We start from the raw sequence: 23,112 nt of genomic DNA on the forward strand, positions 1-23,112 counted from the left end.
GACCTGCAGAGAGCTGGGACCAAAGTAACAAAGGCTACCATCAGTAATACACTATGCTGCCAGGGACTCAAATCCTGCAGTGCCAGACGTGTCCCCCGCTTAAGCCAGTACATGTCTGGGCCCATCTGAAGTTTGCTAGAGAGCATTTGGATGATCCAGAAGAGGATTGGGAGAATGTTATATGGTCAGATGAAACCAAAGTAGAACGTTTTGGTCTAAACTCAACTCCTCGTGTTTGGAGGAGAGAGAATGCTGAGTTGCATCCAAAGAACACCATACCTACTGTGAAGCATGGGGGTAGAAACATCATGCTTTGGGGCTGTTTTTCTGCAAAGGGACCAGGACGACTGATCCGTGTAAAGGAAAGAATGAATGGGGCCATGTATCGTGAGATTTTGAGTGAACACCTCCTTCCATCAGCAAGGGCATTGAAGATGAAACGTGGCTGGGTCTTTCAGCATGACAATGATCCCAAACACACCGCCCGGGCAACGAAGGAGTGGCTTCGTAAGAAGCATTTCAAAGTCCTGGAGTGGCCTAGCCAGTCTCCAGATCTCAACCCCATGGAAAACCTTTGGAGGGAGTTGAAAGTCCGTGTTGTCCAGCGACAGCCCCAAAACATCACTGCTCTAGAGGAGATCTGCATGGAGGGATGGGCCAAAATACCAGCAACAGTGTGTGAAAACCTTGTGAAGAGTTACAGAAAATGTTTGACCTCTGTCATTGCCAACAAAGGATATATAACAAAGTATTGAGATGAACTTTTGATATTGACCAAATACTTATTTTCCACCATGATTTGCAAGTAAATTCTTTAAAAATCAGACAATGTGATTTTCTGGATTTTTTCCCATTTTGTCTCTCATAGTTGAGGTATACCTATGATGAAAATTACAGGCCTCTCTCATCTTTTTAAGTGGGAGAACTTGCACAATTGGTGGCTGACTAAATACTTTTTTGCCCCACTGTAGCTCAATAAATCAAAGCTAGAGCTAACATACGGGGCTGCACAAATCTTCACGACCACTGGATGGCAACGCAGTTAATGCTTTCTGCCACCTAGTGGTCAGGTCACCCGGGAAAGGCAGGCGCTTGATTTTCTCAACCTGAAGCACAAAGGAGACCCGAGCTCCCCACTGAAACGCCCACAACGGGGAGCAAAAGAAAGGAAGCACGTTCCTCACGTCTTTCCACCGGCATCAATTGCCCATCTGCTGCTTTCCCCTCACAAGGCAACGGACGATATTGAGGTGAAATCCGAAGGAGTCTGCCATCTCGAATCGCCCAGGCTGCCTCCCACCCCTTGTTCTAAAGAGCCGACACGTGCCTCGCGCAGTCCTCCTCTTTTGGCCACCAAAGAGATTTTCCGGGCCCCCCAAGGACTGGGGCGATAGAACGGAGGGACTTTCGAGCTCAGGCGCTCCCGAGCACGTGCGAGGAAGGGGCGACTGCGCAGCCCGGCCCGCGGGACTCTCTCCCCCAGACGTGATGCAGGGCACGTCCCCCGGTGCCCGCCCCACTGACGTCACGCAGGGAGTCCCTATTAAAAGACCTGCCGCCTTCCCCCCGCCTCGCGGTACTGCAGCGGCAATTAGCGGGGTTGTAGCGGCTTTGCTCAGACTACCAGGTAAGGGAGCGGGCTGGAGGGAAAGAGGACCGAGCGTTTCGCACAGGAAAGGCAATCTTTCTGGAAGCCGCTAACTGGGAGAAGGATGCGGGGTCCTGTAAACGTGAGGAGAGGGATGCATGCCTACGCATAAATACTCCCGCGCGCGCGCGAGAACAAAAGTGTGGACGCGGTTTTCTTAGTGGGATTTGGAGGATCCGCCGCCTTCGTTACCGCTGAATTCTTTGGCAGCAAAAGTTTGGAGAGGAGTACTTAATTGCTCTCTTCCTTTGCCCCTCCCCGGGTGGAACAGCTGGAGGGGAACAGTTGCAGACGGCTGTCTGTGGAGCGCCCCGAGTCTCTTCGGGGACACGGGGAGCCCCGGGGTTTGGGTACGTCGGAGGAAGGATGCCATCCCTGGGCCGGGCCGATAGAAGCCTGCGAGAGGAGCGAGGAGCTCTTCCGAGCGAGCGGCTGAGGGGCTCGCTAAGCCCGGCGGCGTGGGTACAACTTTGCAGGGTCCTGGAGAGGCAGTGGGGGCGTCGGCTTGTCTGAAGCCTCCGCTTCGAGGGACTCAGTTCTGCAGCCCCCCCCCCCTCCCCCCGTAAATCGGCTGGCGGAGCTGAGGAACCAGCCGCCTTTTCTAAAGCTGCGTTCACTTCGGCTCGGCCCCTCGCAATGGGCTCAACAGGTTTCAGCATTCCCGAAGGATTTAGTCCGGCTGGCTCCTGCATCGCCGCCGCTCCTTCGATTTCCTGTGCAGACCGGGCGTCTCGCGCTCTGAGGCTCGCGGCCGCCTTCCTTCAGCCTCCGGAGCTGGAAGCAGGGCCGTAGTCTCGCGGGCAGCGGTCACTCCCTTCCTCTTTGTGACCGGAACGCACTGAGGAGGGAGCGAGAGGGAATTGATTCATTGCTTTGACCGAGGGGCATTTCCCAACGGCATCGTTATCGTCTGTCCCGGAAAGACGGGGATTTAGAACTTAGCGTCGGGAAAGGAAGGGGGGGGGCGGTGGTTTTTTGCTCTGTATGGGAATCGGGCTATGGGCGAAGAGGGTTTCTTTCATTCCGTAGCTGGATGCGATTGTTCACAAGTTGCGCTCGTTCCCAGGAGCGGCGCTGCTGGAGATGGGGCAATCAACTTGTATGGCCCTATAGGAATGCTGCGCAGGAGATGCGGGTCTTACAGCCATCTGGCCACAGACGGGGAAAAAAGCGATCACCATGTAGAATAAAACAATCTTCCTGCATAATGCAACATTTTTTCAAGCTCCTGATAGCGACAGGAATATCCTATTGTATTATTATTGGCTTACTTTGTCCTTCCTGCAAGGAGCTTAGTGGAGCCTAGATAGTCTCGACTTCTCCCAATATTATTCTTGCAACTGCCCCATCAGGTATGCTGAGAAAGACTTGGCACACAGAATGTCCCGGGGTCATTCACAGAACAGTAGGACTTTCAAAGAGTGATCAAAATCACACAGCTCAGCATTCCTCAACTTGGGTGCTCCCTAGAGATTCTGGGAGTTGCGGTCACAATTTATCTGGATGGTGCCAAATTGGAGAAGAGCCACAGGCAGGGAACAAACAATGAAGAATTTCAGAGAGTTGGTACACACAGTCTGTCATTGAGTAAATTAGCCCTGAAAATTCATGTGCAGGAAGTAATACAGATATCATCACCTTGTGAATAGGATGCCTTTATCTGGCTGCTTTTCAGTGTTGTGAAGTTTGAAAATTGTGGTTTATTTTTATTCTGTATTGTTTACTGAAACATGATTTTCCTCATACGTGTGAAACATATATATGCCTCTATATATCCAGAACCCATAACTTCCCTGGGAAATTCCTTGACTTTCTGACTTGCTACTTGTGTAATGCAAGTATGCTTTTATGTCTAATTGCATCCCTGATATCTTAGTCCTGTGGAGCAGCTGAAATGCATTGCTTTTAAAATTGGCACACATAATGTCCTAATGTCATCTAGGATGTCTGGCTCTAGAAGGAACCAGTTATATCCCATGACGCATATAAGTGGCAGACTGATCAAGGAAATATTGCAACTGCTAATTGTCTGTCTGTAAGAGGTTTGAGGCAGTATACATAGCTTTGACTCCACTGTGAGATAGGCTAGATTTTGAGAAAAAGGCTGGTCCAAGATTGTCCAGAGCAGTGTTTCTCAACCTTGGCAACTTGAAGATGTGTGGACTTCAACTCCCAGAATTCCCTAGCCAGCATGGCTGGCTGGGGAATTCTGGGAGTTGAAGTCCACACATCTTCAAGCTGCCAAGGTTGAGAAACACTGGTCCAGAGAGCTTCATAAGAATTTCAGAGTGGGAAGGTCTGGGTTCCATCTTGACCATTTAGCCATTATATCATAGTGCTTGTAAATACACTTCACTTTCATAATCACCATTCAGAGTAAAGCAGCAACTTTTCAGTTTCAGTGCTGTCAATTGGCTGGTTCACATGTACTTGCCTATTGTAGATCTGTAATGTCTGGTGGGCAGCATGTTAATTTCTGCTCTATGGTGATACATGGTGTGAATTTCATGATATAGCTAAATCAAATTAATATTTTTTAATCAGTAGAGAAGTTCCTAATATTTCACATGTTCCCATTTTATAATCTGTGATTGCATTAGAATTTGTTTAACAGCTGCCTACAGGTAAGTAAATGTCCCAGTAATAGAACGGTGCTCTGTGGCCAGCCTGCTTGACGGACATACTCTTCAGACTTCAGTCTGTTTTTAGTCATCATGGTATTTTTGCAAAATTCAACCAGTGCCGGTTGTGGTGCTTCACCACAACACACCAACATATCTGGAGGGCCTCCTTCAGGGACACTGTTTTCTGCTTTAACCAGCCATGTATAGCTACAGACTGCAAAAACAGCAGAGCCTTACCCTGGTTAATGCAGACAGAGGATCCGCCTCTGAAGTAATGCTATTCTTAGAGCAGCGTGCGGGATGTAACATATTGAATTGCTTGCTCCATATCAATTCTGTTTTATGCCAGGACCTCACTTGGATTGCTTTGCCTTGAGGGCTGTTCGTGCACTTTGGCATCAAAGGAAAAAAGTACTTTGCAGCAAGTAGGAGAATGAAAGTGGCTCCTCTCTGCAGCTCCTAAAAGCAATCACACTCTTAAGATTGTGCTGCTGCTGCTGTCTGCAGCTGCATCAGGATCCTAAGACATGAACTAAGACGTTAGTTAAAGGGGTTGCAGATGGGTACTATGTTCATGCCCCCATACTTGTATGTTCATGTTTCTTTAAAATCATGTGAGCAGATACTGAGGTTCTTGGGGTTTCAAGCTGTCTTCCTCCATGCAACTGCAGTTGAGGAGCTACTTCATGTACAGGAATTTAGAGTATGAACTGCACCGTTCATGATTACTGCAGGTAGTCCCCAGGTTAAAATAGTAGGTTACAGGTTACAGATGATCCATAGTTAAGAACAGAGCCTACTGTAGCAAAATTCAAGTTAAATACACAATGGTTCAAGTTCATTACACAATACTACTTATACAGTATTATACAATAATACCGTTCCAGCTTACATTCAAATTCAACTTAAGGATAGACCTTGGGAAGGGAACTTGTTCTTAAACTGGGGACTACATGTATATAGCTGGCTATTCTATAAACTTTTTAAACGTTGTCTTGGATCATAAGTAGTGGTGTGTCATTCCATGGCTGCTTCTAGTTCTGTAGAATATATGTAGGGTATCTCCATCCTTCTTATGCTGCATTATTTCATCCTTTTAACAAATTTTTGCAATATGCATTCATATGCTGCCCTGTTTGATTGCATCAACTTTGGATTAAGCAGTGATTTTTATTTATTTTGATTCAGAATAAACTGATATTTTAATCCTAAATGTTTTGGATGATAAAGATTCTGGGAGGAATTTTAGTTTACGGACTTGCTGTTATGTCCTCTGTCTCTTTCATCTACCCTTCATAACCCCTAGTCTCTTTAAATAGACAAAACTGTACAACTTCTCTGTTGGTACTGCCCACCTCTTATTTTCTATCTGCCGAGAACTACTTCTCTTCCAGCTATCCCTGCCTTGTGACTCAACATCCTGAAGATTTCCATGTGTTGCCCTGTCAAACGTTACTTTCTTGATGCCTGCCATTAATTTCATAGCTGCTCTGGCTGGCCAAAGCTGTTTTTCCAAAAATATACATTTAAAAAATCTGTCATAAAAATGTGCCTCAAGAGTTTGGGAAAACAGTGGTAACTGCTGTTTCAGCTTACAACAGATGCATACATAATAAAATTGAATACATTGTATCTAGAAAAGGGGGTTGAGTTGAACTCAGTTGATTGGTCTTATTTTATCCCCAATAATGTATTATATATAATCAGGAAATCTAGTTAAAAGTCAGACTGTGTAGATCTGATTTAACTCTCTCAGCAACAAAGCAAAAACTGAGTCTGTCTCTTCTTCAAAGCTGAAGTGAGCCCCATTAATTTCCACTGTTCTGAATGGCATCACAAATGGTGGGACAAGCTCTGAAAATCAGAAGCCTAGACAACTTAGCACAAGTACAGACTCAAGCTTTTAACTGAGCTTGAGGTAGAGATGAAATAAAATGATTGCACTAGTTTGGCTTCTGAGAACAAGATACTGTAAAGTCACTTTGTCTCTGCCTTGGTGAATCTGTTGATTCGTTCTGTCTTGCCTGAACTGTGTGTGGATTCAGTGTTGGGAAATCACTGATTTGCACTAACAATAATACGTTGAACAAATTGTGCTTTTATAACATATGCATACACTTATCTGTGTTTTGGCTTCTAACATCTGAATGAAAAATCCTTTGCAATCATAAAAAATAATGGCAATATTTTTACACTCATAAAAAATTGCAGGTGGTGGTGGGGAGAGCCAGACTTTTAAAATATCACAGTGCCCTATAATCACTTGTCATTCACTGACCATTTTGAGCACTCTTTTTGTTAATTTGGGCCTTTGTGTCCATGGGAAGCACCATTGTCAATGTTTGTATGGGGCACAGCTTTCAATAAAACAGCATTTCTTAAAGTGTGGTCCTAGGACCCCTGGGGGTTCCCCAAGACCCTCTCAGGAGTACTCAAAATCAAAATTATTTGCCAGCCTACGTTGAAAAATAATACAATATTAAAATCACATCAAACAATCATGAGAGGTGGTAGCGGCAGCAAATGCGTCAATTTTAATTTTAAATATGGTAAATATCAATAAACATAACCCATACAGACAAAAACTGTTTTGGAGTCCTCTGTAATTTTTAAAAGTGGGAAGGGGTCCTGAGAGAAAAAAGTTTAAGAAACTGCAATAGAATATGTAAATGTAATGGTTGGTGAACTGCATCCGGACAGCATCAAGGTGGGGCATAAATCCTAAGCAGCAGAGAGAACTACAAAATAATAGCAAGTATTGTGACTATAAGGAGGAAATATTTACAGTATATGGAACAGAAGAAGGTTTTAATAAACTTGGATAGTGAAGCAGTGTAATGATGCTCAGGTGACAGGAAAAGGCATAGGTTTATATTTCTCCTTTGTGCTGAAGCTAGTTAGTTGGATGAAAGGGCAAAATAAACTTGTGATTAATGAACTCTGGTAAATTAACCTTTGCTTTTGATAATTATTGGAAAATTCTTTTAAAAAGCCAGCAGCTTTACCGATAAAACTGAACAGAGGCGTAATTGGTTTGGCTGAGGAAGTGGATTCTCTGTGGATCAACAATCATGTAAAGTCTACGAGAAGCTCTAAAAGTTCACGCAAACTTCAGTCTTTGGAGGTTAACATTCTAGTATGGGTCGAGCTGAGACTTCTGGATCTAACTTAATAGTTACTTCTATTGGGTGGCAATCAATCATTCCCCCCTGCTTTTTATTCATAGCTTATGTACATTGTAGCACTGCAATTTGTAGATTCCTGTCCTTTAGCTTTGTTGCTTTTGGGGGTTTGGTTGTTTAAATTTTATATTTTGTCACCTCTTCTACTTTTGCATTTAATAGGCCAGTTTTTCATAATGTTTAAAAAAAACACATGTTTCGTCTCATGATTGGCTTCCATTTAGGGAATAGAAGGACATAAGGCCTCATTAGTTTAATTAGTATCCAGGGCTGCTGGAGTTCATGTGCCCAAGTGAAACTGTGTATCAGATTGTACCCTGAACCAGACTGTCTTTATAGCAACAAACTTTCTGAACTTTAACTTTAAGCAATCAGTTTCATACTGCCAGTTCTGTGATCTCTGTGTGCATAGTGCAGTTTACCTAAGACAAACAATATGTTGTTTTCACTGCTCTTGCCTACATGACTCCCATCTCCATTGAGTTTCCCAGTTGCCATCTAGACTTTGTGCCTGAATGTGTACTGAGTAGGTTGACAAGAGACCGCAGGATGATGCCTCTCCTGATACTCACTGGTGTTGCCAGATCCTATGATTAGATATGGTAAAATGTTGACTGTGCAGATTATTGTGCTGTGAGAAATTATTGTGAGAAATCAGTAGGATCAAAGGCATGTCTCATGGGACCCAGTGGGACAAATTCTCCAAGTCTAACCTGAACCTCATATTGAAGGGTGTACAGCTTCCATGATCAGTGAGGACAACATTCCCTGACTCTCAGTTCATGTGCCTTTATTCCATTGCATCCACATTCCTTGTGAAAACAAAATCTGTTAAAAGCCAAATTGAAAATAAAACAATTCTGGCACATGTGCATAATTAAATAGATATGTGTGTATGTGGGGACGTAAAACACCTGAGTGCTGAGATAATGCTAGAAATGAACTGACAGCAAATGTAATAGTACTATCTAGCAAATGATGAATATAGGACAATGGGCTTCTTGTGATTCTTTCTTCCAGTGTTACAAGATGTCTCTCAAAGAAAAGCTGATTGAAAATGTCCATAAAGAAGAACATCCACAGGCCCACAACAAAATCACTGTGGTTGGGGTTGGTGCAGTTGGCATGGCTTGTGCCATCAGTATTTTGATGAAGGTAAGAGTAGCATCATATGCTGTGTCCATCTGAATTGCAGTGTTTGGTCTTCTTTCCAGTCTGTTTGAAACAGATTGCTGCTGTGGATCCAGTGCACAGATTTGGACTACTAAAGATGTGATCAGTGTCTTTAAGCTAGTATACTTGCTTCTAATATGACCCTATTCCTTCCTTCAATTTTTGCCCATTGCCTTCAAGGGTACTGTATCTATCTGAGGTTACTCATAACATAGTGGGACCGTGCCAGTGGTAACACAACATCTTACCAATTTTAATGCAACCTATAAAAAAAATACTCCTTAAGACAATCGTTTAATGGAAAACTGCTGAGCTCTGTAAGGTATAAATCCAAGAAATTATTTTTGAAATAAGTTGTATAAGCAGACTGCATTTCTGTGTAGTTCTGCATGTTTGTGTTCTACATACTACTAAATGTTGTACTGATTGTTTATTTAGTTATTTTTGAAATGTTAAGAAGCCAGTCTTGCCTGCCCAGATAAATAGATATATGGATAAAAACTTTAAACCTTTCATTCTGTTGAAAATACTAATACTAGGTTACTAGAACTCATCCCATTGGTAGGGTCAGAATTGAACCAACAGTTCTTGTACTATAAGTCATCTTACAGGATATCATACAAGCTATGTCATCTAGTGGGCCTTCTTTCTTATAGCATCTGGGACAGGATCCCCTGGAGATTTGTTCACTTGCCTTCAAATGAGCCCTTTTTTTTTTAATGTTGTTTTTCCTGTATATAATTTTGTGAAATTGCCTGGGGTAGCTTTTGGGCAGCCTAGTAATTGGACAAATAAATAAGTCTGACCTGACATACCAAACATAAGCCATGTATGAGAGGTTATTGGAGGCTCCGTAAATCTCCTGGTTTTGCCCAGGAAAGTGATAGATTACATCTGGGATTCCATTTGGCTGCCCAGGTAAGAGCTGGAGAGGGTCTGTGCTAGTGCTTAGTTCAGGTCAGTGAATGCCATTCTCTCTCTCTCTCTCTCTCTCTCTTTTTTACTGTTTGGCCCTTTTTTAGGATTTGGCTGATGAACTTGCTCTTGTTGATGTTGTGGAGGACAAGCTGAAGGGAGAGATGCTGGATCTTCAGCATGGCAGCCTCTTTCTCCGAACACCAAAGATCGTCTCCGGCAAAGGTTAATCTTTTATGTTACAGAAACCCTCTTTTGTTTTAGAAAGGTGGCAATATCTGATATTTCACTGAAGTGAGTGCTTTTGGCCATGGAAACCAATGCAATTCCTTTCTTGCTGAGATAGCTCTGAAGTTGGTGCTGCTTAATTCTGCTTCTCTTATGAGGGGTGAGCTGCAGATGGTGGATTTAATCAGCCACAGACCTGAAGGTTTACAAATTGGTGTGGTAGCTACTCATTGCTGATATGTTTCAGGGACACACCCAAAAAAATCCCAAAACAATACTAACATAGATAGAATCATATACCATACAGTATATCTATTGCCACAATTTTGGAAAAGTTAATCATGTCTAATAACATTGATTTCAGTGGGATTACTCAGAACATTACTAAATTTGGATCCATCTCACTTGGCTTTCCAGAATTGTAAAAACAGATCTGCTTCACTGTCACTATGTCCCGATGGCAGAATTTTAGCCTTACATTTTTTTCTGCTCTTCTTTTGCCAGTACTGCCAGACTCCATACTTCAATAGCATAAAATAAGTTTATTTTTACATTTTTCATTAAATTGTGTTGTAGTCAGACTGCCATGCTTAGAAAAGGATTAAGTGGATTGTAGCCAAACCAGACGGGTGTCACTTTTTTTACTCATTATCAAAGATAAGCAAAAAGGATTTTTTTGGAATATATGCAGGTAACTGAAAACAGAAGCAACAGAATCAGACTTCTCCCTTTCATTATCTCAGGTCTAAAATGGGAAGATCTTAATACTATTTCTACATTATAATAATCCTTTAGGCTAGTTCTTACATTCTATAGCCATCATGCATTTCCTTCTTGGGGTGTACAAGGTCGTATGCAGGCTGGCTGGTGTCATGTTGGCTGTATGCCTCCGTGCTTCTACGTGGCTCCTTGCTATTAAGTGATTCCTGTTATAGCCATTCAGGAAAGTGAGATAATATTGGACTGATTTATGTGTGAAGAGCAGCTATATGACCTCACCTGAGAGAGGTTACATTAGCTGGGGGCTCCACCTTTCAGTTTGGCTTGTTCACTTGGCTAGTTTTAGATATGAGAAATTCGGAGAAACACAGGGAAAAAATATATGAATTGACCCTGGCTCCTAGAACAAGGAGGCTATTAAGAGTGTAGAACATAAATCTGAAGTTGACCAGTGAACGAATTGAGAAGGGGGAAAAAATTATTGGTGCATGTCCAGAAAAGTTATCAGCTAGGTTTAGAAGTAGACATTTTGGCCTTTGGCCCTGAAACAAAACGTGCTGCCACTTTGCGTATAGATTTGTGAGGCAGATAATAAAAGAGAAACAGAGATTCGCAAATCAGAATTTGCTTCTAAAGAACAGTGAGCTCAGTAGTGAGTAGAGCAGTCTTCTGTTTTGAATCGCTGTTTCAGAGATGTTTTCTTTTTGCTTTGTTTAATCACAGCCCCGCCTGTGTTAACAATGTAGGTCGTAGCGTTTCATGACCAGGTATCTCCCTCACCCCTTCTCAGTATCTTTCTTATCAAACCCAAGAACTACAGGTTTGGGTTAATTATGGGTCTGCCTCTGAGGCTACAGAAGAGACCTGGGCTTTGCATTGACTCTGCTTGAAAAGAGCTAGTAAAAAAATCAACAGGATGTGAAGCTCTATTTTACTGTTTTTTCCCCAAATGCTTTTTTGCATGGAGGCTTGAACATTCTAGCAACCATCGGAATTTGGGGATGTTTGTTGAAAACAGATTTACATTTTCTCTTGGATACATTTAGGAACACATAGGGTCATCATCCTCAACCAGCTTTCAGCACTGTTGGACTGTGAAGTCCCAAAATTGGCAGATCTCAGATGAGGAAGGATGATGTACTTCTTGTTTGCAGTTGAAGCAGCCTGTAAGTCTAAATGAATAAATGTCGCAGGAAAGCATAGATTCCCTTTTCATAGTTTTATAACTCTCATGCTTATAGACCTATTCTTCTCTGACTTTTCATGCAGTCTGTTCACCTGTCACACAGATACATGCTGAAATGTATGTTGATCATACAATCTCTTTTTGGCAGACTATGCTGTGACTGCACACTCTAAATTGGTCATCATCACTGCTGGAGCTCGTCAACAAGAAGGCGAGTCTCGCCTTAACCTGGTTCAGCGCAATGTGAATATCTTCAAATTCATCATTCCCAATGTTGTCAAGTACAGCCCTCACTGCAAGCTGCTTGTTGTTTCCAATCCAGGTTGGCCATCTCCTTTTCTGAATGTTTATAGTCTATCGTTCGTTGTCTAGTGTTTTTAATGGGGGAGGGGCATATGCTTTTTTGATGGAAATCTAAATTTTCTCTTGTTCTGCATCTTGTGGATACTGAATCCACTTTTTTGAGTGCTGAATCCACTTTAGTACATATTTGCAAAAGTCTGGCAAGTCCAGTACAAGTGTAGCAATACCTTTCTTCATAATGAAACTGGAAGTCAGCCCTGGGAATCTTATGTCCCCTTCCACATGGGATCAAATGTCTTCTTCCTTATTTAACCCTATTCCTTATTCCAGGGTAATAGTGACATGGGGATGATAAAATAGGAATCAGGATGGTTTGTTACTGATTTAATAGGGACCCCAGCAAAATGTTTCAGTATGAAGTATTGCAAAATTCCATGCTCTCTCCCAAGATATTCCATTCTTTCTTTTCTACCCTTTCTTTTTTCAGATTTTTTTTAAAAAGCCTGCCTGCATTCATTGAGCATACTAGGTCTTGATTCTACATTTGGATTCTCATTTCTGCTCAAGGTTTTCCTCCCTAAATTTGTCTTGATACTAATGCAACTATTAGAGTTTTGCCTCCCCCCACTGGGACCTCCTCCTTATGTGTAAAAGTGGCTCTGTTTTAGCCACATAAGGACCCGCACCTTATGCTAAGCTGTAATAGAGTTTATTTAGTTTTGGCATAGCTTTTTTTGTGAACTGAACTATTGGTGGTTTAGTTACCATGGTTAGAACAATCATGTAATCCCAGAATAAGTTTGCTATAAAATATAGGATGATATGAATCCAGGAAAGTCAGTGGCCAAAGTCAGTGTTCACCTTTTCTCTAACAGTAACTAAAGCAAGAAGAGTGACTTAGTTCACAATAGGGAAATAAAAGTCAGGGACAGGCAATCAGTTGCAGTTGAAAGAGAGTTTCACTATGTAACTTTGAGTCAGGAGGGTTTAATATACTTTTTTATTTGCTAATTAAGTGTCTTTTTGATAATTAGAGGGAATGCCTAGATTCTCTACAAAATACTGCTCTGTAGCTAAATTCAAGCATGATATAAAGCCAAACAAGTCCACATCATGACTTAGTGTGATGTGTAAAACCTACCACTGGGAATGGAATCTTCCAAAGAACTGAAGAACATTCTGATTCTGCTCCAGATCATGCTGATCTGGCCGTTCCACAGGTGGTCTGGAAGTTAATCCTCCAAACCGGAAGTGGTATATGGTGTTCTGGTGAATGCTGAAGTCCTCCCCTCTGAGAAGTAGGCCTTATGTGTGAACCCAAGCTTGATATCATCATAATGAATCACCGTTTCTTGTGATGCCTTACTGAATGACTGAATCCAGCCAAATTGAGACGGAAGCAAAAAAGAAAGCTTTCATTGCTCTCCTGAATAGCCAGAGAGTGGGATGATCTTAGGTGAAATTGTTGCTCAACCTCTCACTTCCTTGATGTATGTTTTTCTGCTCTACCTTACTTTGTAGAGCTGCCTAGTGCTTTGGATTCAAAGGGGGAAATGGTGTTTTAAAGCATCTACTGGTGTGCAGTAGCTGGCAACTCCTTAAATCAAAATGTTTTTTCCAAGCATCATATGACAGTTGTGCAGAATAGGTACACAATCCTAGGGAAAAATGCAGCTGCATTAAGGAGCTGATTCTGTGACAGCATCCTTGATGCTCCAAAAGTATCATTTTTCTCTTTGATCTGGCAGTGCTGCACAGCCACAATATTTTGCTCAAATGAAATCTCTTACAACTAGCCTTACATTCCCCCAAATACACAAAGAACTCGAATAGTTTTCTCATTTACATGAAACAGCCAGGAAACTTGGAAGAGGTATGTGACTTACCAGGCACTTCATATTAAAATGGGAGCAGGGCAGGTATAGGATTTCTATATTTGCCATTCCCAAAGCAGGATCTTGTTCTTATCATCATCGAGGGAGTCCTATGTACAAGTGGAAATAAATATACAAAGTTGCCTAACTTAAAATGGTCTGTGATTCTGACCTGTGGACAAGGCCTGCTGATTCTCTACAGCACTTAGCAAGCTGTTCTTCACAGTTTCTATCCTTAATATAGCAGATATTTTCCAATTTAATCGTTGTTGGTTTTTTTAATCAACAGTGGATATTCTGACCTATGTAGCATGGAAAATCAGTGGCTTTCCTAAGCACCGTGTTATTGGAAGTGGCTGTAACCTGGACTCTGCCCGTTTCCGCCATCTGTTGGGTGAGAGACTGGGTATCCATCCTCTTAGCTGCCATAGCTGGATTGTTGGAGAGCATGGAGATTCCAGTGGTAAGCAAGAATTTTTCTCTTGACCTTAAGCCTAATTATGTACCAAGATAGAATTGAGAAATTATTTTGATAAAAGTTGCAGTTTTGCAACATTTTGTGAAAGAGCCCAAGACTGTAGAAACCTGTGTTGGGTAATCTACTTGCTGTCCTGCACGTGAAACCTTCTGACATCTTCCATGTTCTTGAATAGTATGTATGTGTATAAAATTTTGACAAAATCCTAACTTGCATTAGCTATACTGATATAACTGGAGGTCTGCTGAATTGGAAGTAGATCTGGCTCCTGAATGTTAGATTTACATGCTGAGCAAACCTAAAGAAAGTTTTCTCTGTTCCTTTCTCAATATAAAAATTAATCTACCCTGCTCTGCTACATGAAGGTAACACTAGATGATCTATATTTGACTTCAGTTCTATTCAGAAAAGGTCAGTTCTGTAATCCAAGTAGGCCGAACTCATATCCAGCTGAATTCTGTACTCATAACATGGGAGTTCAAAATAAATCTGTTCATGTAAGAGACTCTTGATGTATGTTGGTGTTCTGTAAAGGAAGGTTGGAGGTTTTTTAGAGTTTGTCGCACCTGATCCCCTGACCATCCTACACAGAAGTTAACATAATAGCTTATAGTAATTAATATAATAATCTGTATGCACAACATGGAGTACTGTGGAAATGTTCTAAAAGTCATATAAAAAAATTACTTGCAGACTTTAGGGAAAGGTCAGCTTAATAGCATCTAATTGTATTATTGCTTTTCTTAACAGGATGTCAGGGCCCAGATTAGCACTCTTTACTCTCATTGTGTTGGATGGTTTTTCTCTAGCAGAGCCAGGGCATTTTACATATGGAATAGCTGAAAAGATGCTGACATTGCTTTCAGTGGGAAGATACATCAATTTCCCAGTTCCAGGCTTGCATTGCTCCACAGGGCACACTAGCTTGTCAAGAACTCCCTCAACTTTGGCAGATCTCCAGCACTTTTTTTTTTTCCTTTAGCACTTTATTTTCCTTTCTTTTCTCTTTATTCACCTCCTGTAAACTCCCTAGACCTCCCAGTATAGCTGCAAAACATAGATAGCAATTTGTTGTTCATAGACATATTCAGTCTATCTTACACTTTCTATCCCAGGAGCAGAAGCAACACTCTGGGGATCATCTGGCCCCAAGACCCAGTATACACTTCCTCCCCTACTATTCCCACTAATCACCAGGTTCCTGGGAATAGTGCAAGATCAGACAGTGGAGTTGCAAGTAATAAGTCTGAATTGGCCCAGGAGACATAGGTTCTTAGACCTGTTCACCTACTTGACATCTCAACTGTGGAGTCTCTTAGCATCACCAGACCTATTGAGTCAAGAGGGGTTGAATCACTGGTTGCAAAGTACATGTTGGAGATTGAGTAGGACTAATTCATCAGCTGAGGATAACAAATCCATGCAGACCATTCTAACCCAAGCCCAGTTTGAACTCTTCCATGACTCAACCTTGGACCACCTGACATGGGAAGTGATATTCCAACTTGGGGCCAAAATCTCAGCAATAAGGCACTATCTACCAGGAAGGATTTCTGTATCGCCCAGCTGGACATTATCACTCTCTACTGAGACCCAAAGTTCATGAATAAGATGAACTTGATTTTTCACTAGAGCCAGGAAGAAATAGTCCCTTCTGCCCCAGTCCCAAGACCCAGTTAGAAAGGAATTGGCTCAAACTGCACAGTAGATGGGTTGTTGAGGTTTATCTGAGCAAAGCAGGAATTCAGAGTCTCCCGGTGTCATTCCAGCAGTCCCACCTGGGCCACAGAGTATCTGTGACCATGGTGTCCTGGTGGATCAAGGCTTCCATGAAACTAGCTTACAAGACTCAGAACGACCCTGCCCTGCAAGAAATTATGGCCCATTCCACTAGAAGCTCTGTATCTTCCTTAATAAAGTGCTGTAAGCTTAACCCTTATGTCTCCTTTGGCAGGACAGTACTGCAGAACATAGTTCTGAGCAAGGACCTAGGATTCCATGCCCAGGAACAGCTCCAGTATGTTTACTGTAGAATACTTTGGCTCTGCTATAGACAATAGCATAGTGGATTTACCATGAAGGTCTTTAGTGTAACATGTCTCTTCTTTGTTCCTATGTTTTTCAAGTTTTTCTCTCCCTTTGAGCTCTCTGGTTTGCCATTCCATAACTAGGGAGAGAGTTCCCCCCCACTGGAAAAAAAAGTCAGAACTTTCTAGTCTTGAATCAGGAGTAGGAGGGAATTACCCCTTGTAGAATGTCCTATCTTCATTGTAGACAAAGGATTTTCACAGTTAAATCCAACAGACGATTTAGTGAGATTTCAGTTTTCTTACAGGTGCCCAGGAATATCCATTCTCTCAATAATGTTATTGTGTTACATCAGCCATTGATAATTTATCCTTCATGTGAAAGACTACACATTGGAAGGTTTGCTTTACTTTGCTCTTTGTGGTACAATATGTGCTACCTGCCACTGTGCCATATATTTCAAAATACTCAGCTACCTACTCTGAACAAAATTTAAATACATATATAGGAAATACTTAGTTAATCATTCTTGCTTTGAGATACAGTGTTAAATCCTTTTCACTTCTGCAAGTCCATTTTTGCCAGTCCTCCATTCCAGTAAAATTATCAGGAAAATGTTGGTCAGATCTCATAAATTTGCATTAATTGCTTGTGCTTCTTTTTGTATTGGCATTTAGGCAAATTTACTACTAAAATTCTGTTTCACACTGTAAACTCTTAAATAGTTTACAGTGTGAAACACTGTAACTTAAGCAAAAATAAAAGAGATCAGAAATATAATATCCAACTTTTAAAATCTGTTACTAGTTTCTCTATGCCTCAAAGGAGCAGCGTTTGCTGCTCCACAAGCCCTTGAGGGAGAAATTATACATAGTACATGGTGTCCAAGCCAAGTTCTATCTGTAGAGGCAGAGAGGACTATTCGCAGCTTGCTTACTGCGTCCAAGCCATTTTGTGTACAGTTGCAATGACATATTAAGAAAATCAGTGTTTCTGGGCTTCCGCACTAAAAAGATTAAGTTGTTAGTTAATCTGATTATGAGGAGGATAAATCTAGGGGATTCATCTAATTCCATAAGGCCAGTGTGAGCTGTCATTTGCTAAATTATTTTATGCTAATTATAAAATTCTATGAATACAAGGAACTTGGATTCTGAAGGCAGGGATAATATTTAAAATATAGATTGAGGATAAAGGATCAGGCTGAGATTGCCGAGGTTGACTTTCATCTCTCAAAGTAAGGTTGAGAGACACAGATGCAGAGTTTACAGAAAACTAGGGTACTAAGAGGGTACCAAGAGAACATCTGAGAGTTCAGAATAACCATCCAGTTCTAAGGGGTCTAGATATCAAGTGGACTTAGTCCTGAAAAAAAGTGAATGTCAAACCAATGCAGAAATAAAATGAAATCAGGATGAGTCTGTTTGGCACACCAGCTACCTATATTCTAAGAGAGTAGCTGCGAACAGGAAGCAAAGGTAATTGTCATTTGATTGAAGCTTGCCCCCTCATGAATCTAGAAGTAATAGGTGCAGCTCACTCTTGACTGGCTGATGATTCCCACTCTGAAGTGGAATGAATCCTTGGAAGTTGATTCCCCAACTCTCTGTATCTTCAGCTGACTTAGGACAGGCACCTAGAGAAGTCCTGGCTGTTACTTCTCAAGGTTATCTTATCTGCTTTTCTTGTGGAATCCTTAGCTGGGATATTTTTGTTATTGACAGACTTGGCATAGTACTTATACTCTGAAGTAGAGAGCAGAAGCTTATATTCATGTCAAGGAAGACCTGGACTGGAAGAATTGAAAATAAATCAAGTAATTCCTCATAAGGGGAATTGTTGAAGAGCAAAATGTACGTAGAATCCTGAGGCTATCCATATTACCAAGAAGCCATTCAACTAAGTCCACTTAGGGAATCAGGATATGTAGGAGCAGGCTCAGAGAGAGGGCAACTCTTTTGTGAGAGGCCCAGCTGTTGTTCTCAATAGTAAGCATTATTTGAGTTGGTTGAAGCAAGTATTTGGAAATACCAAAGGAAATGGGAGAATTAGGAAGGTACTAATCCAGGGGTTAAGACTGATTCACTTCTTCAGATGATGATGGTGGATAAGATTTCTGATTAACAGAGATCAAAATATGTTTGGACAGAGGATATAAAATGGAAGAGCTTCACATTAATTGCTGTTACATTCACATAAAGACCCAAGGTCCACAGTAAAGAGGCACTCATTTGTCAGCAGGTCAGTATGAAAAGGAACTGCTGTTAAAGATTTACTCAGTACTTTCCTGCCAAAGTTGTTCAGCCAAATGTGAGGGGAGATTTGGATCTGGATTGCCTGGAGCTAGTTCGTTCTCTTTTTCAAATAAGGCCAGAGGCTCAAGCTGATTCTTTATAGTAAACACATCTTCCTTGCTTACTGGAATGAAGCCCATATTTGGAACCAGCTCATCAATTTGCAGGTGTTTCAGAGCTTTCCTGGGGCCCTCTTTTCCTTTTTTTTTTTTCTTTTCTTTTTTTTTGGTCACATAGATGGATGGAGGAGGCACCAGGGCAGATGCCAACTAATTATGGCAAAGAAGTGAATAAACTAAATAAAAGCCATGATTCAGAATAAAATCCTCTTGATATATGGCCAGAATGAAACTAAAAGAGTAAATCAAAAAGTAATGTTGTTTTTTATGCTAACCATATCATTTTGTGATTACAATGAGCTTGTGTTCTGGAGGCATGGATAACCTGGAAAATCTTTTTATTTAGTGCCTGTCTGGAGTGGTGTGAATGTTGCTGGTGTCTGCCTAAAAGAGTTGCATCCTGAGTTAGGTACTGATGGAGACAAGGAGAACTGGAAGGAAGTCCACAAGCAGGTGGTAGACAGGTAATACTTCAAATTTATATGGCTGAGAATAGTATAAAACAGATACAGTACATTAATGTCATGACAAAATATCATCTCCAGTTACCTCTATTTAACCATTGACTTAGGTAGTGTCATAACTATTACAAAATCTCAATACTAATGTGGAGTATTGGAATTCATTGACATGGGCTGTCTTTTTTCATGTTTCTGGATGTATTTCTGAAGTTACTTCAGAACTGAAAAAATTGGTTTAATTTGCAAATTAGTATATCGTGTGTTAGATCATTGCCTAGCAATATCATGAGTAGTATCATAGTTTTGCAGACTGATCTAACTTGTTAATCCTTTGCAGTGCTTATGAGGTGATCAAGCTGAAGGGATACACATCATGGGCAATTGGTCTTTCTGTGGCTGATCTGGCTGAAACCATCATGAAGAATTTAAGGAGAGTACATCCAATTTCTACAATGGTGAAGGTAATCAACTGCTTGTTAGGACATTATGGTTTTATAATTTGAGTATTTAGCCATAATCCAGTTCCAAATATCCAACAGGAACTGGAATGCCAGCAAGACTAAACTAAAGAATATTTAAAAATTACACATGCCAGAGTAAATATGGACCTCAAAAGTACCAGCCCCAGGGAAAGGGCAGTGAAGGACACACATTCAGTGGGAAACAGCCTTTACAATAATAAAGAGGTGAGGAAATAGCAAAGTAAAGGTGAAAAGCATTCATGAAGCACTTAATGGGGGAATGAACAGTCAGTGGGAAATAGTCATGAAAGGGAAAGTAGCTGTCATTGGAGAAATAGCACTCAGCAGGGAAAAATATTTAAGCAGTGCTGAAAAAATAGCAGTGAACAATCCTTAGGAGTAAGAATGGGCAGCATGCAGTTTTTAGGGAAGAGAGTGAGTCTAATACATGTTTTGTAGAAGCCCCTTTTTTGGTCATTCAAATGACGCATTGAACATGTAGAGGAAGGGGGGTACTGTGCATGTGCCCTAACTTTGGGATTCCAGAAGGATAAAAGAGGGATTGAAAAAGTAGCTCATATTTAATATTTAATCAGGGTAGATTGTGGAGGGGCAGGGAAGAAGAGAAAGTGGGTAGGTTAGGGGGAAGAGGAAGGAAGGCTTGTGTATCTTTCAGTCACATGATCCTGGTTCTCAAGAAGGGGGTGGACAGAGCCTTCAGAAGAGGGAGGAGGTCCCTTTCAGTCCTGAAGCCATGGTTCTCCTGGAGCTAGGGGCTCAGACCAGTTCAGAGGGTGGCCTTTGGCACGCTGCTCCTTTGTCTGATCTGGGCTCAGTTAATAAGGCAAAGCTGGTTATTTCTTCCATGTTGCAAAATCCAGTTCTGGAAGGGCAGCTCTAGGGATCTGGAAGGCTGGGCTTATAAGGCCTAAGGAGCCAATAAGGCAAAAGGGGTAAGTCTGCTTCTGGAATGCTCAGTAGCCTCCTTGCAGCTGTAACTGCAAACCCAGAGGATCCCGACGGTGCTCTCCACTTCCTTCCCACAGTCCAGTCCATTAAGGAGCCCTGTCTTCAGAAGAAGTTCCCTGGTATAAGCAAAAGTTTGCACGGTGGGGAGTGGGATGGGGAGCTTAAGGGGGGCTACCTAGTTCAGCAATTCCCCCTCAAGAGAGTTCAGCTAGATGGAGAAAAGAGCTCAATATGAGCCCTATTTCACTGTTTCTCTGCCTGGTCAAAAAGTCAATTTCTATAGTGTCTTCTCAACCCTACAGGCAGCATTGGCAATAAACCTGAGCAAAAGATCACATTTGCAAGTGGTTGTGGGGAGAAAGGGAAGCTTCCTTACAAGCATTGCCCTGTAGTAACCCTGGGGCTCTCCGATACCTGCCATGTTCTGAAAAGGGTTTTCTCCTATATCAGCCTAAAATGGTGCACTAGTGGCATTTCAGGGGTGAGTGTCACAGGATAAACAGGAAGAGAGAACAGGTGTTTCTAATCAAATTGTTGGGACCTTCATCACAAGGAGTACATTTCCCATTCTCAACTCTCTTTTCCTGTTTCTTGTGCTTGAAGCAATTTTTACAATGCACACAGGCCTTCCAAGATAGAGCAATGAAGCGGAAGCTTTTTAACATATTTTCTCCCCATAAACTCTGTGGCTTTCTCTAATTTTTTCCAGTGATGAGAAAAATGCCTATTATATTTAAAGAGAAGTGGTATTTCACTGACACAAATATTGTATCTTTCCAGGGTATGCATGGAGTTAAAGATGATGTCTTCCTAAGTGTCCCTTGTGTTCTGGGCTCTTCAGGCATTACAGATGTGATAAAAATGACTCTGAAGAGTGAAGAAGAAGATAAATTGCGGAAGAGTGCCGATACACTGTGGGGAATCCAGAAGGAGCTTCAATTTTAAGTCTGTCTCTTTGCTGCTTATTAATGCGTAACAGATCTTAGTTGATTGTTATCTGCACTTTTCAAATAGGTCAATTCCTTTACCATATGTATCTGAAGCATCAACAGTTAAATTACAACAAAATGCCTGCTCCTCAGTTAGCAACAGAAGCTGCAAGTTTCCTATCTTGATCTGTGAACAGAATAGAAATGTAATGTAGTCTTACAAAGAGACATACAGTAGATCCAACATGTACGTAAAAACACTACTAAATGAAATTCTCCTGGTTTCCCCCAGTTAATGTCAGATCAGAAAATAAGTTACTTGGTTTTCCAAAAACTCAAAAGACTTTGCTATCAAAAATGATTGGCGAATACACTGACCAATACTTTCTGCTGACAGATGACTTAAAGTTCCACTACTGAGCAACTGTAAATGTATTTTTCCTGACATTGCTGCTTCAAGTCTTTGTGCATATTTTTCAAGAGAACCCTGTGTACTCTCCTGTGGAAGCTGTATATGCAACAATTAGAATTGATACAGTTGTCTAGCTGTGGTACCAGCCAAAAAGAGCAAAATAAACCTCAATTACTTTTGTCTGCCTTCATTCATTCGTACACACCCACCATTCTGGCAAGTGCTCAAGACAGCTAACATTATTTAAAATGAATTAAAATTAATGCCAAAATTAATATCAGTTAAAATTGAAAACTTGGTGGAAGGGGTGATCCTTTCTAAATGCCAGGGGTGCGGACCGAATATATCCATTGCCCAGAAGCATTACCTGAAAAGGCCACTTCCTGCATGCCAAGAAGATGGTTCTCTGAGACAGCAAAGGCTCTTGTGAGGCCCTAAGATGTTTAGGGCTTCGGCGGTAATACCAACACCTTAAATTGAGTCCTATAAGAAATTTGAACCAATGCAGATTTTTTAATGCTGGGATTGGATAGAAGCCTCATTGCTTTGTGGATAAAGGATGCTACAATCCTCAACATGGGATGTAAACATAGGGTGTAACCATGGCATAACAGTTACTTACTCTAGAAGGGGAGTAACTTAACCATGCTACAACTGAAAATCAAGGAGCATATTGATGACCTGCAGTAGTTTCATGTACATGTTGAACAGTGTGGAAGACAAGAAAAAATCCTCTTGCCATGCTGCTCAACAGCATAGGTGCCCAAAAATAATCCTTGGTGCCGCATGGCTCAATAGGAAGGACCAGTACTATTATAAAAGCAACTCTTAAGATACTCTGTGAAGCTGTCCAAAAGAACCATGGCTGGTGCTATCAAATGCTCTAAGAAGTAGCAGCTACAATGCCCTCCCCATCCAGTTTCAATCTGGTTGAAGTATTAAATAAACAGAAGATTATCAGTGGAAAGCTCCTTCTGCTTAAGTACTAGTGAGAAAAAAGAAAAGTATCGGTTAAAAATCTGGCAATTCAGGAGAAAGTATAAACCCATATAGTAAATAAGCTTAGCAGTGTTCCTGGTTTCAGTAGAAAGGAACTCACAAGTTTTGA

General features: G+C 41.4%; 1 protein-coding gene across 1 annotated transcript; it reads left to right on the forward strand.

The window, feature by feature from the left end:
- Window positions 1-1,480: 1,480 nt before the first annotated feature.
- On the forward strand, window positions 1,481-22,182 carry LDHA (lactate dehydrogenase A). Its single transcript, XM_007434965.3, has 8 exons — window positions 1,481-1,627; window positions 8,475-8,609; window positions 9,650-9,767; window positions 11,825-11,998; window positions 14,143-14,316; window positions 19,119-19,236; window positions 19,571-19,694; window positions 21,444-22,182. Exons 2-8 carry the CDS (start codon window positions 8,484-8,486, stop codon window positions 21,606-21,608), a joined length of 999 nt encoding a protein of 332 aa, XP_007435027.1. The 5' UTR covers window positions 1,481-1,627; window positions 8,475-8,483; the 3' UTR covers window positions 21,609-22,182.
- The last annotated feature ends 930 nt before the right edge of the window (window positions 22,183-23,112 follow it).

Source organism: Python bivittatus, unplaced genomic scaffold (assembly GCF_059951505.1).
Source record: "Python bivittatus isolate LINGU-HERP-01145 unplaced genomic scaffold, Pbiv_v1 ctg000480_np1212, whole genome shotgun sequence".
Taxonomy (NCBI): domain Eukaryota; kingdom Metazoa; phylum Chordata; class Lepidosauria; order Squamata; family Pythonidae; genus Python; species Python bivittatus.

Coding starts and splice junctions, on each gene's coding strand:
- LDHA (XM_007434965.3), top strand. CDS start 8,484: ATGTCTCTCAAAGAAAAGCTGATTGAAAATGTCCATAAAGAAGAACAT. Junction 19,237..19,570: donor CACAAGCAGGTGGTAGACAG/GTAATACTTCAA, acceptor AATCCTTTGCAG/TGCTTATGAGGTGATCAAGC. Junction 19,695..21,443: donor CAATTTCTACAATGGTGAAG/GTAATCAACTGC, acceptor GTATCTTTCCAG/GGTATGCATGGAGTTAAAGA.